This window comes from Oncorhynchus mykiss, chromosome 12 (genome assembly GCF_013265735.2).
Source record: "Oncorhynchus mykiss isolate Arlee chromosome 12, USDA_OmykA_1.1, whole genome shotgun sequence".
In the NCBI taxonomy this organism is placed as follows: domain Eukaryota; kingdom Metazoa; phylum Chordata; class Actinopteri; order Salmoniformes; family Salmonidae; genus Oncorhynchus; species Oncorhynchus mykiss.
In genome coordinates this window covers 59,049,353-59,064,348 of record NC_048576.1, presented here as the reverse complement: position 1 = coordinate 59,064,348, position 14,996 = coordinate 59,049,353, and the positions used below count along the sequence as shown (strand labels likewise).

At 43.7% G+C, this 14,996-nt stretch overlaps 1 protein-coding gene across 1 annotated transcript in view; it reads right to left on the bottom strand.

Annotated features, from left to right (window-relative positions):
* Nucleotides 1-12,020, bottom strand: part of LOC110537871 (GDNF family receptor alpha-4-like) — a 53,678-nt gene extending 41,658 nt beyond the window's left edge. Inside the window, exons 1-3 of the mRNA XM_036939515.1 lie at nt 12,011-12,020; nt 11,473-11,811; nt 7,659-7,878 (exon numbers count right to left, since the gene is read on the bottom strand). Of these exons, the coding sequence (XP_036795410.1) occupies nt 7,659-7,878; nt 11,473-11,811; nt 12,011-12,020 (569 nt within the window). The remainder of the gene's footprint in view (nt 1-7,658; nt 7,879-11,472; nt 11,812-12,010) is intronic.
* Between the last annotated feature and the right edge of the window lie 2,976 nt (nt 12,021-14,996).

Below are 14,996 nucleotides of genomic sequence, written 5' to 3'. Positions count from 1 at the left end.
AAATCCAAGGGGCTACAGAGGGTAGTGCGTACGGCCCAATACATCATTGGGGCCCGAGCTCCCTGCACTCAGGACCTCTATACAACGAGGTGTCAGAGGACGGCCCTAAACATTGTCAAAGACTCCAGCCACCCTAGTCATGGACTGTTCTCTCTGCTACCGCACGGCAAGCCATAACGATGCACCAAGTCTGGAAACAACAGGACCCTAAACGGCTTCTAACTCAAAGCCATAAGACTGCTAAATAGCTAGTCCGGGTAGCAATTTGGTTAACTATTTAACAATCTGCATTGACACTTTTTGACTCATCACATACGCTGCTGCTACTGTTTATTATATGTCACTTTATTCCTTCTTATGTACATATCTACCTCAATTACCTCATACCCCTCTGCATATCAACTCGGTACTGGTACCCCGTGTATATAGCCAAGATATTGTTACTCATTGTGTATTTATTATTGCTTTTATTATTATTATTATTATTATTACGTGTTATTACTTTTCTATTATTTCTCTGGTTTCTAGAAAGAGAAAGATCCAGTAAGTAAACATTTCACTCTTAGTCTACACATGTTGTTTATGAAGCACGTGACAAATAAAATGTGATTTGGTTCCGCCTCCAGGGCAAGACAATAAACATCAACCTGCATCACAGGGGCCCTTTGGGAGCCGATGGTGATTTGCGCGCCCACCGGGTCTCTTGTGATTCAATGCATTAGAGCTCCCAATGGAAAGGCCAAGCACTGATTGCAGGGGCCCTTTACAACTTTAACCTCAAGATCAAAAGGAAAGTACTTCGCTGAGTCAATACAAGCTGGAATCAAAGAAGTTGGATACCGACTTTGTTGAGTCAGAGTAGCTTTTGTACAAGACATTTTAAACTCTTCTTTTACAGTCTGGCCAAGAGGGGGTCAATCAATCGGGCTTTGATGAAACAGATTCTTTAATGTGGTGCAGTATCATAAGGTCCAGTTAAGGAATGAATGACAACCGATTTTTAAGATTTAAGAAGGAAAACATGATTCTCATTCAGGAGGGATAATTGTTCTTGTAACGCAGAGAGTGAAACAGAAAATCATGTTGAGACTTGTAAACCGAAAATGGAGTCCAAAGTTTCCCCTTCTCCTCATTAGCATAAAATACAAATCATTCATAATATGGAAATGTGACAGAAGCCACCTGGTTTTAGACAGGTGGGGAGTTACTGTTAATCTGTGTAACGAAGATAATTCTTACATTATTTTCAAGTCATTTTTTGGGATGAACAGCAAACTACTAGTGTCAGGATCATTTCCTGCGCATCAACATTCATGATATGGAAATGATGGTAACACTTTAGTGTAGATGTCCTTATGTATGCATTAATAGAGCCTTTATGGCTCAGTGGTCCATCGCAGCGCTAGCTATGCCACCAGAGACTCTGGGTTCGCGCCCAGGCTCTGTCGCAGCGGGAGGTCCGTGGGGCGACGCACAATTGGCCTAGTGTCGTCCGGGTTAGGGAGGGTTTGGCCGGTAGGGATATCCTTGTCCCATCGCACACCAGCGACTCCTGTGGCGGGCCGGGCGCAGTGCACGCTAACCAAGGTCACCAGGTGCACGGTGTTTCCTCCGACACATTGGTGCGGCTGGCTTCCGGGTTGTATGCGCGCTGTGTTAAGAAGCTGTGCGGCTTGGTTGGGTTGTGTTCCGGAGGACGCATGGCTTATGACCTTCGTCTCTCCTGAGCCCGTAGCGATGAGACAAGATAGTAATTACTAACAATTGGATACCACGAAATTGGGGAGAAAAGGGGGTAAAAAATATATATAATAATAATAATTTCAGCCGGGCTTGACAATCTGGACCCTTTCTTTCTAAAATGATCTGCCAAAATTGTTGCCACCCCTATTACTAGCCTGTTCAACCTCTCTTTCGTGTTGTCTGAGATTCCCAAAGATTGGAAAGCAGCTGCGGTCATCCCCCTCTTTAAAGGGGGGGACACTTTTGACCCAAACTGCTACAGACCTATATCTATCCTACCATGCCTTTCTAAGGTCTTTGAAAGCCAAGTCAACAAACAGATTACCGACCATCTCGAATCTCACCATACCTTCTCTGCTATGCAATCTGGTTTCAGAGCTGGTCATGGGTGCACCTCAGCCACACTCAAGGTCCTAAACGATATCTTAACCGCAATCGATAAGAAACATTACTGTGCAGCCGTATTCATTGATCTGGCCAAGGCTTTTGACTCTGTCAATCACCACATCCTCATCAGGAGACTCGACAGCCTTGGTTTCTCAAATGATTGCCTCGCCTGGTTCACCAACTACTTCTCTGATAGAGTTCAGTGTGTCAAATCGGAGGGTCTGCTGTCCGGACCTCTGGCAGTCTCTATGGGGGTGCCACAGGGTTCAATTCTTGGACCGACTCTCTTCTCTGTATACATCAATGATGTCCCTCTTGCTGCTGGTGAGTCTCTGATCCACCTCTACGCAGACGACACCATTCTGTATACTTCTGGCCCTTCTTTGGACACTGTGTTAACTACCTTCCAGGCAAGCTTCAATGCCATACTACTCTCCTTCCGTGGCCTCCAATGCTCTTAAATACAAGTAAAACTAAATGCCGATCGCTGCCTGCACCTGCCCGCCTGTCCAACATCACTACTCTGGACGGCTCTGACTTAGAATACGTGGACAACTACAAATACCTAGGTGTCTGGTTAGACTGTAAACTCTCCTTCCAGACCCACATCAAACATCTCCAATCCAAAGTTAAATCTAGAATTGGCTTCCTATTTCGCAACAAAGCATCCTTCACTCATGCTGCCAAACATACCCGTGTAAAACTGACCATCCTACCAATCCTCGACTTCGGCGATGTCATTTACCAAATAGCCTCCAATACTCTACTCAACAAATTGGATGCAGTCTATCACAGTGCAATCCGTTTTGTCACCAAAGCCCCATATACTACTCACCATTGCGACCTGTACGCTCTCGTTGGCTGGCCCTCGCTTCATACTCGTCGCCAAACCCACTGGCTCCATGTCATCTACAAGACCCTGCTAGGTAAAGTCCCCCCTTATCTCAGCTCGCTGGTCACCATAGCATCACCCACCTGTAGCAAGCGATCCAGGTATATCTCCCTGGTCACCCCAAAACCAATTATTTATTTGGCCGCCTCTCCTTCCAGTTCACTGCTGCCAATGACTGGAACGAACTACAAAAATATCTGAAACTGGAAACACTTATCTCCCTCACTAGCTTTAAGCACCAACTGTCAGAGCAGCTCACAGATTACTGCACCTGTACATAGCCCACCTATAATTTAGCCCAAACAACTACCTCTTTCCCTACTGTATTTATTTTATTTATTTTGCTCCTTTGCACCCCATTATTTTTTTTTCTACTTTGCACATTCTTCCACTGCAAATCTACCATTCCAGTGTTTTACTTGCTATATTGTATTTACTTTGCCACCATGGCCTTTTTTTTGCCTTTACCTCCCTTATCTCACCTCATTTGCTCACATCGTATATAGACTTGTTTATACTGTATTATTGATTGTATGTTTGTTTTACTCCATGTGTAACTCTGTGTTGTTGTATGTGTCGAACTGCTTTGCTTTATCTTGGCCAGGACGCAATTGTAAATGAGAACTTGTTCTCAACTTGCCTACCTGGTTAAATAAAGGTGAAATGAATAAATAAACAATTCTGTTGTCGTATACTTTAATGTCAACTGCTAATAGTTGACTAGAACCCCAAAATTGTATCATTTTACTCCAGTGCTAGCGTAGCTTCCCGTTAAGGCTAGGGCTGATTTCAAGGTTTTACTGCTAACCTACAAAGCATTACATGGAGTTGCTCCTACCTATCTCTCCGATTTGGTCCTGCCGTACATACAGTGGGGCAAAAAAGTATTTAGTCAGCCACCAATTTGTGCAAGTTTACCACTTAAAAAGATGAGAGAGGCCTGTAATTTTCATCATAGGTACACTTCAACTATGACAGACAAAATGAGAAAAAAAATCCAGAAAATCACATTGTAGGATTTTTAATGAATTTATTTGCAAATTATGGTGGAAAATAAGAATTTGGTCAATAACAAAAGTTTATCTCAATACTTTTGTTATATACCCTTTGTTGGCAATGACAGAGGTCAAACGTTTTCTGTAAGTCTTTACAAGGTTTTCACACACTGTTGCTGGTATTTTGGCCCATTCCTCCACGCAGATCTCCTCTAGAGCAGTGATGTTTTGGGGCTGTTGCTGGGCAACACGGACTTTCAACTCCCTCCAAAGATTTTCTATGGGGTTGAGATCTGGAGACTGGCTAGGCCACTCCAGGACCTTGAAATGCTTCTTACGAAGCCACTCCTTCGTTGCCCGGGCGGTGTGTTTGGGATCATTGTCATGCTGAAAGACCCAGCCACGTTTCATCTTCAATGCCCTTGCTGATGGAAGGAGGTTTTCACTCAAAATCTCACAATACATGGCCTCATTCATTCTTTCCTTTACACGGATCAGTCGTCCTGGTCCCTTTGCAGAAAAACATCCCCAAAGCATGATGTTTCCACCCCCATGCTTCATAGTAGGTATGGTGTTCTTTGGATGCAACTCAGCATTCTTTGTCCTCCAAACACGACGAGTTGAGTTTTTACCAAAAAGTTATATTTTGGTTTCATCTGACCATATGACATTCTCCCAATCTTCTTCTGGATCATCCAAATGCTCTCTAGCAAACTTCAGAAGGGCCTGGACATGTACTGACTTAAGCAGGGGGACACGTCTGGCACTGCAGGATTTGAGTCCCTGGAGGCGTAGTGTGTTACTTTGGTCTCAGCTCTCTGCATGTCATTCACTAGGTCCCCCCGTGTGGTTCTGGGATTTTTGCTCACCGTTCTTGTGATCATTTTGACCCCACAGGGTGAGATCTTGCGTGGAGCCCCAGATCGAGGGAGATTATCAGTGGCCTTGTATGTCTTCCATTTCCTAATATTTGCTACCACAGTTGATTTCTTCAAACCAAGCTGCTTACCTATTGCAGATTCAGTCTTCCCAGCCAGGTGCAGGTCTACAATTTTGTTTCTGGTGTCCTTTGACAGCTCTTTGGTCTTGGCCATAGTGGAGTTTGGAGTGTGACTGTTTGAGGTTGTGGACAGGTGTCTTTTATACTGATAACAAGTTCAAACAGGTGCCATTAATACAGGTAATGAGAGGAGGACAGAGGAGCCTCTTAAAGAAGAAGTTACAGGTCTGTGAGAGCCAGAAATCTTGCTTGTTTGTTATTGACCAAATACTTATTTTCCACCATTATTTGCAAATAAATTCATTAAAAATCCTACAATGTCATTTTCCTGATTTTTTTCTTCTCATTTTGTCTGTCATAGTTGAAGTGTACCTATAATGAAAATTACAGGCCTCTCTCATCTTTTTAAGTGGGAGAACTTCAACAATTGGTGGCTGACTAAATACTTTTTTGCCCCACTGTACCTACACGTACTCTACAGTCAGAAGACGCAGGCCTCCTTATTGTTCCTAGAATTTCTAAGCAAACAGCTAGAGGCAAGGCTTTCTCCTATAGTGCTCCATTTTTATGGAATGATCTGCCGATCCATGTGAGAGACGCAGACTCGGTCTCAACCTCTAAGTCTTTACTGAAGACTCATCTCTTTAGTAGGTCCTATGATTGAGTGTATTCTGGCCCAGAGGTGCGAAGGTGAACGTCAAGGCACTGGAGTGATGAACCACCCTTGCTGTCTCCTCCTGGCCGTCTCCCCTCTCTCCACTGGTATTCTCTGCCTCTGACCCTATTAAGATGGCTGAGTCACTGGCTTGCTCATGCTCTCCCATCTTCCTGTCCTCATGCTCGTGTGGTGGGGGAGATCTTTGTGGGCTATACTTGGCCTTGTCTCAGGGTAGTGTGTTTATAGTCTGTTGATAGTCCTTTGGTGGTGTGGCGGCTGTGCTTTGGCAAAGTGGGTGGGATTATATCCTGCCTGGTTGGCCCTGTCCGGGGGTGTCCTCCGACTCCCCCCTGTCTCAGTCTCCAGTATCTACGCTGCAATAGTCTATATGCCGGAGGGTCAGTCTGTCATATGTCCACTGTTCCCCGGGCGCCGAAGATATGGATGTCGATTAAGGCAGCCCCCCGCACCGCTCTGATTCAGAGGGGTTAGGTTAAATGCGGAAGACATATTTCAGTTGAAGGCATTCAGTTGTACAACTAACTAGGTATCCCCCTTTCCCTTTGGGTGGCAGGTAGCCTGGTGGTTAGAGCGTTGGGCCAGTAACTGAAAGGTTGTTGGATTGAATCCTGACAAGGATGACAAGGTAAAAATCTGTTCTACCCCTGAGCAAGGCAGTTAACCCAATATTCCCCAGGTGCTGAAGATTTGGATGTTGTTAAAGGCAGTGAGGGGTTGGGTTAAATGTGGAAGACACATTTCAGTTGAATACATTCAGTTGGACAACTTACCCCTTTCCCTAAATCTTCTGTCTTACTGTATCTGGTGTTCTGTGTGATCTTAGGTATGCTCCCTCTAATTCTCCCATCTCTCTCTCCTCTCCTGGAGGACCTGAGCCATAGAACAATGCCTCAGGACGACCTGGCCTGATAACTCCTGGCTGTCTCCAGTCCACCTAGTCGTGCTGCTGTTCTGCCTGCGGCTATGGAACCCTGACCTGTTCACCGTTCATGCTACCTTGTCTCAGACCTGCTGTTTTGTGTCTCTCTCTCTCCTCTCCCTAAGCCTCATTTAGATATTTTTCTGCTTGTAATTTCTGATATTTGGTAGGCAATTTGTTAGTCAACCTGTCTGTAATTAGATACATGCAGCTTCTCTTCCGTCATTACTAATGCTCGTCTAGATACTATTCTACTCTATCCATAGGCTTCATGAATGCCATTCAGACTTGAAGTTGCCCAACTTTGATAGCTGAGGTTCATAGATTGGTATGAATATTAGTTCAGAACCTAATGTTTTAGGGTCCATACACAGATCGGCTACATACTGTAGCTAGTTACACATCCATTGGCATACATATTTTTATCCCCATCACACAATAAGCAAGTAAAGAGTTAGCTAGCTATGTTACTTCAGCTGCATTGTAAGGCAAGCTTACACAATTGTACATTCAATTTGCAGTAAATGCTTTAGCTAGCTAGATTCTTTACATCCACTGTTTCACAGGACATTTCTGTTTCTGTATATATGAATAACAAATCAATCATGTTTCTAATCTATTGCATAGTTACAATGTGTAATCATTGATGTCCCAGGAGCAGGAGTGGTAAACACTGTTGAAGTGTATAATTGTTATACATACATGCAGACACAGCATCATTCAAATAATGGAGTTTGTTAAGACTGAAAAATAATGTCTCAGAGATTCATACCTGAACTACACCTTTATTTGCCAAGGAAGAGTACATGATCAGTGAATATATTAAATGTACAGGATACAATGTGGGAATCTCATGTGTGGTACGTCCTGTGCCAGATCCACGCACTCGCCCTGAAGTGTGTGTCACCAGTCCAGTGCCATCTGTACCGGCTCCATGCACTAGGCCTCCAGTGCGTATTCACAGTCCAGAGCTTCCAGCGACAGTTTCCAGTCCAGAGCTTCCGGCGACGGTTTCCATTCCAGAGCTTCCGGCGATGGCCCACAGTCCGGAACCTCCTACGACAGTGCCAGGTTCGGAACCTCCAGCGATGGTCGACAGTCCGGAACCTCCAGCGAAGGTCGACGGTTCGGAGCTTCTAGACACGTCGTCCAGTCCCGCTCCATGGCAGGAGCCTTCCTCTGCACCGGTGTCCAGTCCAAACACGGCGTCCAGTCCTGCTCCATGGCCGGAGTCTTCTTCTGCGCCGGTGCTCAGTCCAGATACTGTGTGTTTATGTGTAGTTGCCTGTGAGGACTCTATTGTCTTCAAGTTTTGTTCATTCTTTATTGTTTTTGTGTGTTTCAGTTAATAAACATGTGGAAACCATATCACGCTGCACCTTGGTCCGATAATTCTTACAACAACATGACAGATACCATCAAAAATAAGTTTACATTCTGTACTGTTCCCTCATATAAAATATTTGATCTCAAATGCAAGATGCTGGAGTAAAGAGCCAAATTCAAAGTTTTAGCTTCAATGTCCAAATAAATACACAAGGGAGCGTGCATGCAAATATTATGACATAATAAATATCTGAAGTCCCAAGTGACCAGATAAGAGTTGGTTGGGAGAAAGTAAATACAATAAAAATCAATTCAAACAAGGTCTTCTATTCAAATTAAATCTATAAAATTGTTTTCTGTACTGCAGCCGACAGGTTAGTTGGTTTAATTTCAATAGCCTCGATATTAGAATTTTTATGATAATCACATAGATTGCTTAATGCTTTCCCACATGGGTCCTTTGGCCATGAATACAAGACTTGTCAAGGCTAAAGCTCATATGTATTTGAGGCCTCTGCAGCCTTTCAAGGATTCTGGGTATTCAAACTTGAATGTATATGAGAGTTCAAAGTTGTCTGTATGTATAATACTCCTTAATATGAGAGTCTTCATTCTTCATTCAGTACTTTTTAATGATGCAAAGGATGTGTTGTCAATTGAAATTCATACAGATAATCCTATTCCTATGTGAAACCTTATAAAATCTTCTTGATGTACTGTAGACTTCATCTGTGGGCATGTGGATAAATCATTTAAAAAAAGAATGTAGCCTCCAGTACATTATGACATGCACAATACATTACAGTTGTATTAGAACTTAGAATCCTTTACTATAAGACAGCAAGATGGGCAGTGACATTATAAAATGGGTAGTTTGGCTTCTGGATGCTGATTGTCTGAAAGCCATGGTATACAGTTGAATTCGGAAGTTTACATACACCTTAGCCAAATACATTTCAACTCAGTTTTTCACAATTCATGACATTTAATCCGAGTACAAATTCCCCGTCTTAGGTCAGTTAGGATCACCACTTTATTTTAAGAATATGACATGTCAGAATAAAAGTAGAGAGAATGATTTACTTCAGCTTTTATTTCTTTCATCACATTCCCAGTGGGTCAGAAGTTTACATTCACTCAATTAGTATTTGGTAGCATTGCCTTTAAATTATTTAACTTGGGTCAAACATTTCGGGTAGCCTTCCACAAGCTTCCCACAATAAGTTGGGTGAATTTTGGCCCATTCCTCCTGACAGAGCTGGTGTAACTGAGTCAAGGTACCTCCTTGCTCGCACACACTTTTTCAGTTTTGCCCACAAATTTTCTATAGGATTGAGGTCAGGGCTTTCTGATGCCACTCCAATACCTTGACTTTGTTGTCCTTAAGCCCTTTTGCCACAACTTTGACAGTATGCTTGGAGTCAATGTCCATTTGGAAGACCCATTTGCGACCAAGCTTTAACTTCCTGACTGATGTCTTGAGATGTTGCTTCAATATATCCACATAATTTTCCTGCCTCATGATGCCATGTATTTTCTGAAGTGCACCTGCAGCAAAGCACCCCCACAACATGATGCTGCCACCCCATTGCTTCACGGTTGGGATGGTGTTCTTCGGCTTGCAAGCCTCCCCTTTTTCCTCCAAACATAACGATGGTCATTATGGCAAACAGTTCTACTTTTGTTTCATCAGACCAGAGGATATTTCTCAAAAAAATATAATATTTGTCCCCATGTGCAGTTGCAAACCGTAGTCTGGCTTTTATTAATGGCGGTTTTGGAGCGGTGGCTTCTTCCATGCTGAGCGGCCGTTCAGGTTATGTAGATATAGGACTTGTTTTACTGTGGATACAGATACTTTTGTTGTTTCCTCCAGCATCTTCACAAGGTCCTTTGCTGTTGTTCTGGGATTGATTTGCACTTTTCGCACCAAAGCACGTTCATCTTTAGGAGACAGAACGCGTCTCCTTCCTGAGCGGTATGACGGCTGCGTGGTCCCATGGTGTTTATACTTGCATATTATTGTTTGTACAGATGAACACAGTAGCTTCAGGCATTTGGAAATTGCTGCCAAGGATGAACCAGACTTGTGGAGCTCTTGGCTGATTTCTTTTGATGTTCCCATGATGTCAAACAAAGAGGCACTGAATTTGAAGGTAGGCCTTGAAATAATTCCACAGGTACACCTCCAATTGACTCAAATTATGTCAATTAGCCTATCAGAAGCTTCTAAAGCCATGAAATCATTTTCTGGAATATTCCAAGCTGTTTAAAGGCACAGTCAACTTAGTGTTTGTCAACTTCTGACCCACTGGAATTGTGATACAGTTAATTATAAGTGAAATAATCTATCTGTAAACAATTGTTGGAAAGATTACGTGTGTCATGCACAAAGTAGATGTCCTAACGGACTTTCCAAAACTATAGTTTGTTAACAAGAAATATGTGGAGTGGTTGAAAATTAGTTTTAATAACTCCAACCTAAGTGTATGTAAACCTCTGACTTCAACTGTATGTAAGTGATAAATGCCGACGTCCTGTACATTAATGGACGATGGAGTGGGACAAGGTGGAACCGTGTCCCTTTGCAAAGTAAATTTTTCCAAGGTAATGTAAAGAAAGGAGGCATTTATCCCACTTATACCACAGTTCCCAAATAAAACAATACTCAACCACAAATTTACCAGTATAATTTGTCGTTTTTGAATGTATTTTTATTAGCCACTTCCTACTTTCTCATATTTTGGTTGCTAGAGATGCAACCCAGTCGTTCGTTCATTGTTCAGTCTATACAGTCCATTGTGCAACCCTTGACTTTTTCCACATTTTGTTACATTACAGCTTTATTCGTAAATGGATTAAAAAACAAATCCTCAATCTACACACAATACCCTATAATGAAAAAGCAATAACAGGGAAGTGTTTTTTTTTGCAAATGTATAAAAAACAGAAATTACTTATTTACATAAGTATTCAGACCCTTTGCAATGAGACTCGAAATTGAGCTCACGTGCATCCTGTTTCCATTGATCATCCTTGAGATGTTTCTACAAATTGATTGGAGACCACCTGTGGTAAATTCAAATGATTGGACATGATTTGGAAAAGCACAAACCTGTCTATATATGGTCCCTGCATCGATGTGCGCTTAGAGTTGGGAAACAAGCTCAGGGTGTGTGTTTCAAATAAATCAATGAAACAAACATGTAACACAAACAACACACTGACATGAAAATAGAGTCAATAACACCTGAGGAAAAAAACCAAGGGGAGTGACAGATATAGGGATGATAATCACGGAGGTGATGGAGTCCAGGTGAGTGTCATGAGGCGCAGGTGCGTGAGACGATGGTGACAGGTGTGCGGGATAATCAGCAGCCTGATGACCTAGAGGCCGGAGAGGGAGTATACGTGACAGTACCCCCTTCTCGACGCGCGGCTCCAGCCGCAGGACGCGGTCAAAGGGGACAAACCCGTGATTCAGGAGCGGACCGGTCAACACTGCTGATGCGCGAGAACCTGTCACTCCACCTGAGGCACGGGAACCTGTCGAGTCAGCTGGGGCGTGGGACGCTGACAGATTGGTTGAGGCAGGGGAGCCTGGCGACCCGGCTGACGCAAGAGAACCTGACGAGCCGGTGGAGGCAGGGGTGCCTGGCAATCTGGAGGAGGCATGAAAGCCTGACGAGCCGGCTGAGGCAGGGGAGCCCGGCGATCCGGCTAAGGCATGAAAGCCTGACAAGCCAGCTGAGGCAGGGGTGCCTGGCGATCTGGAGGAGGCATGAAAGCCCGACGAGCCGGCTGAGGCAGGGGAGCACGGCGATCCGGAGGAGACATGAAAGCCAGACAAGCTGGCTGAGGCAGGGGAGCCTGGCGAGCCGGAGGAGGCAGGGGAGCCTGGCGATCCGGAGGAGACATGAAAGCCAGACAAGCTGGCTGAGGCAGGGGAGCCTGGCCATCCGGCTAAGGCATGATGAAAGCCCTATGAGCCGGCTGAGGCAGGGGAGCCTGGGGATCAGGCTGAGACATGATAGCCTGTAGCAGTTCCCGGATGTAGCAGTTCCTGGACCTGACGTCATTACTCTGACACAAAAAATAAAAAGTACTTCCTGACGCTTCCCTTAGGTGAGGTGTTATTCTGTACCGATGTGCGCTGGGAGTCGGGAAGCAAGTTCAGGGAGTGAGTGTTTAAATAAATAAAACGTAACATAATACAAAAGATACACAAGAAACACGAACAATGCACTGACAAGAAACTGAAACAGAAACAATAATGCCTGGGGAAGGAACCAAAAGGAGTGACATATATAGAGAAGGTAATCAGGGAAGTGATGGATTCCAGGTGAGTCTGATGACGCACAGCTGCGAGTAACGATGGTGACAGGTGTGCGCCATAATGAGCAGCCTGATGACCTAGAGGCCAGAGAGGGAGCACATGTGAGAGTCCCACAGTTGACAGTGTATATCAGAGCAAAACCAAGCCAGGATGTCGAAGGAATTGTTCACAGAGCTCAGAGACAGGTTTGTGTCGAGGCACAGATCTGGGGAAGGGTACCCAAAAATGTCTGCAGCATTGAAAGTCCCCAAGAACAAACATTTCTACAAACCTGTTTTTGCTTTGTCATTATGGGGTTTTGTAATGCGTTTGTTTAAGCAGTTTTCTATTGATATTCATTTGGATATATCCAAATGAATGATGATGCCCGATTTTGCCTGCCATAGCTAGAAAAGTTTGCCTTCTCGCCAGGACACGCGACACTGTTCATTTTATCCACATTTAGTTATCTTACAGCTTTATTCAAAAATGTATTATAGTTTTATTCCCCTCATCAATTACACACAATATCCCACAGTCACAAAGTAAAAACAGGTTTTTAGAAATGTTGGCTAATTTATAAAAAACAAAACTGAAATTTCACATTTACATAAATATTCAGACCTTTTACTCAGTACTTTGTTGAAGCACCTTTGGCAGCGATTACAGCCTTGAGTCTTTGGTATGACGCTACAAGCTTGGCACACCTGTATTTGGGGAGTTTCTCCCATTCTTCTCTGCAAATTCTCTCAAGCGCTGTCAGATTGGATGGGGAGCTTCGCTGCATAGCTATTTTCAGGTCTCTCCAGAGATGTTCGATTGGGTTCAAGTCCAGGCTCTGGCTGGGCCACTCAAGGACATTCAGAGACTTGTCCCGAAGCCACTCCTGTGTTGCCTTGGCTGTGTGCTTAGGGTCATTGTCCTGTTGGAAGGTGAACCTTCAACCCAGCCTGAGGTCCTGAGTGCTCTGGAGCAGGTTTTCATCAAGGATCTCTCTGTACTTTTCTCCGTTCATCTTTCCCTTGATCCTGACTAGTCTCACAGTCCCTGCCACTGAAAAACCTTCCAACAGCATGATGCTGCCACCACTATGATTCACCGTAGGGTTGGTGCCAGGTTTCCTCCAGACATGACTCTTGACATTCAGGCCTAAAACTGTAATCTTGGTTCCATTAGACCAGCGAATGTTGTTTCTCATAGTCTGAAAGTCTTTAGGTGCCTTCTGGCAAACTCCAAGTGGGCTGTCATGTGCCTTTTACAGAGGAGTGGCTTCCATCTGGCCACTTTACCATAAAGGCCTGATTGGTGGAGTGCTGTAGAGATGGTTGTCCTTCTAGAAGGTTCCCCCATCTCCACAAAGGAACTCTGGAGCTCTGTCAGAGTGACCATCGGGTTCTTGGTCACCTCCCTGACCAAGGCCCTTCTCCTCCGATTGCTCAGTTTGGCTCTAGGAAGAGTCTTGGTGGTTCCAAACTTCTTCCATTTAAGAATGATTGAGGCCACTGTGTTCTTGGGGACCGTCAATGCTGCAGAAATGTTTTGGTGCCCTTGCCCAGAGTTGTGCATCGACACAATCCTGTCTTGGAGCTCTACGGACAATTCCTTCAACCTCATGACTTGGTTTTTGATCAGAAATGCAATCTCAACTGTGGGACCTTATATAGACAGGTGTGCGCTTCTCAGAATCATGTCCAATCAATTGAATTTACCACAGATGGACTCCAATCAAGTTGTAGAAACATTTCAAGGAGGATCAATGGAAACAGGATGCACCTGAGCTCAATTATGAGTCTCATAGCAAAGGGTCTGAATATGTACGTAAATAGGTATTTATGTTTTTCATTTTTTATAAATTTGCAAAAAATTCTAAAAACCTGTTTTCACTTTGTCATTATGGTGTGTTGTGTGTAGATTGATGAGAAACATTTTTTCATTTAATCAATTTTAGAATAAGCCTGTAATGTAACAAAATGTGGAAAACGTTAAGGGGTCTAAATACTTTCCGAATGCACTGTACCACAACATGGTGTGATATGGCTCCCTGGAATGTTGCTGAAGCGTAATCCCTGAAAAAAGGTAGCCTTTACTTTTATTGAATGGCACAGCCCGGAGTTGTTTATCTCGATTTTACCGCAGGTACTTGCCGCAGAGACAATACTAACGCACACATTTTATTTACTGGAGAGAAAACTCATTGTTAGCTTGCTTTGTGCATCTCCGCAGCTAGATAGCTAGGTAGGTCACAAGCAAACTCAATGATCTCTCACAAATATAGTTGTTTCCATCCAGCCTTGGAAACAGCAGGTAAAATGTGGAACATATGGGAGTATTTCACTTGTTTTAGTTTTGCCTCTTGCGTAACCGCATCATTGAAACAGACAGACTAGTGAAATTCATGTCTATCACTGTCCACAGCGAGTCATCAAATGTGGTAAAGAAAGAGCTCTCAGCAAGAATCTAAGCTAATGCTAGCTAGCCAGCAAGCTAAATTTACCTGCCATGTTTCTTCCTGTTTTAAAACCTGCCTCATAAAATGCCAGCAAGCAAATATCAACGAGATATGCTGAACTTTTGGGCTTTGTTAGTTTGTTTTCTCACATCAATCAAGACTGCTGATCTTTCTCTCAGTCTCAGTAGCAGGAACACCAGTCTGGAAGGTTTGCTACTTCACCAATGGCTTTATAGAGATGGGAGAAAGCTACAACAGTTTCAAGATTATCTTATGTTTCAAACAGCACCG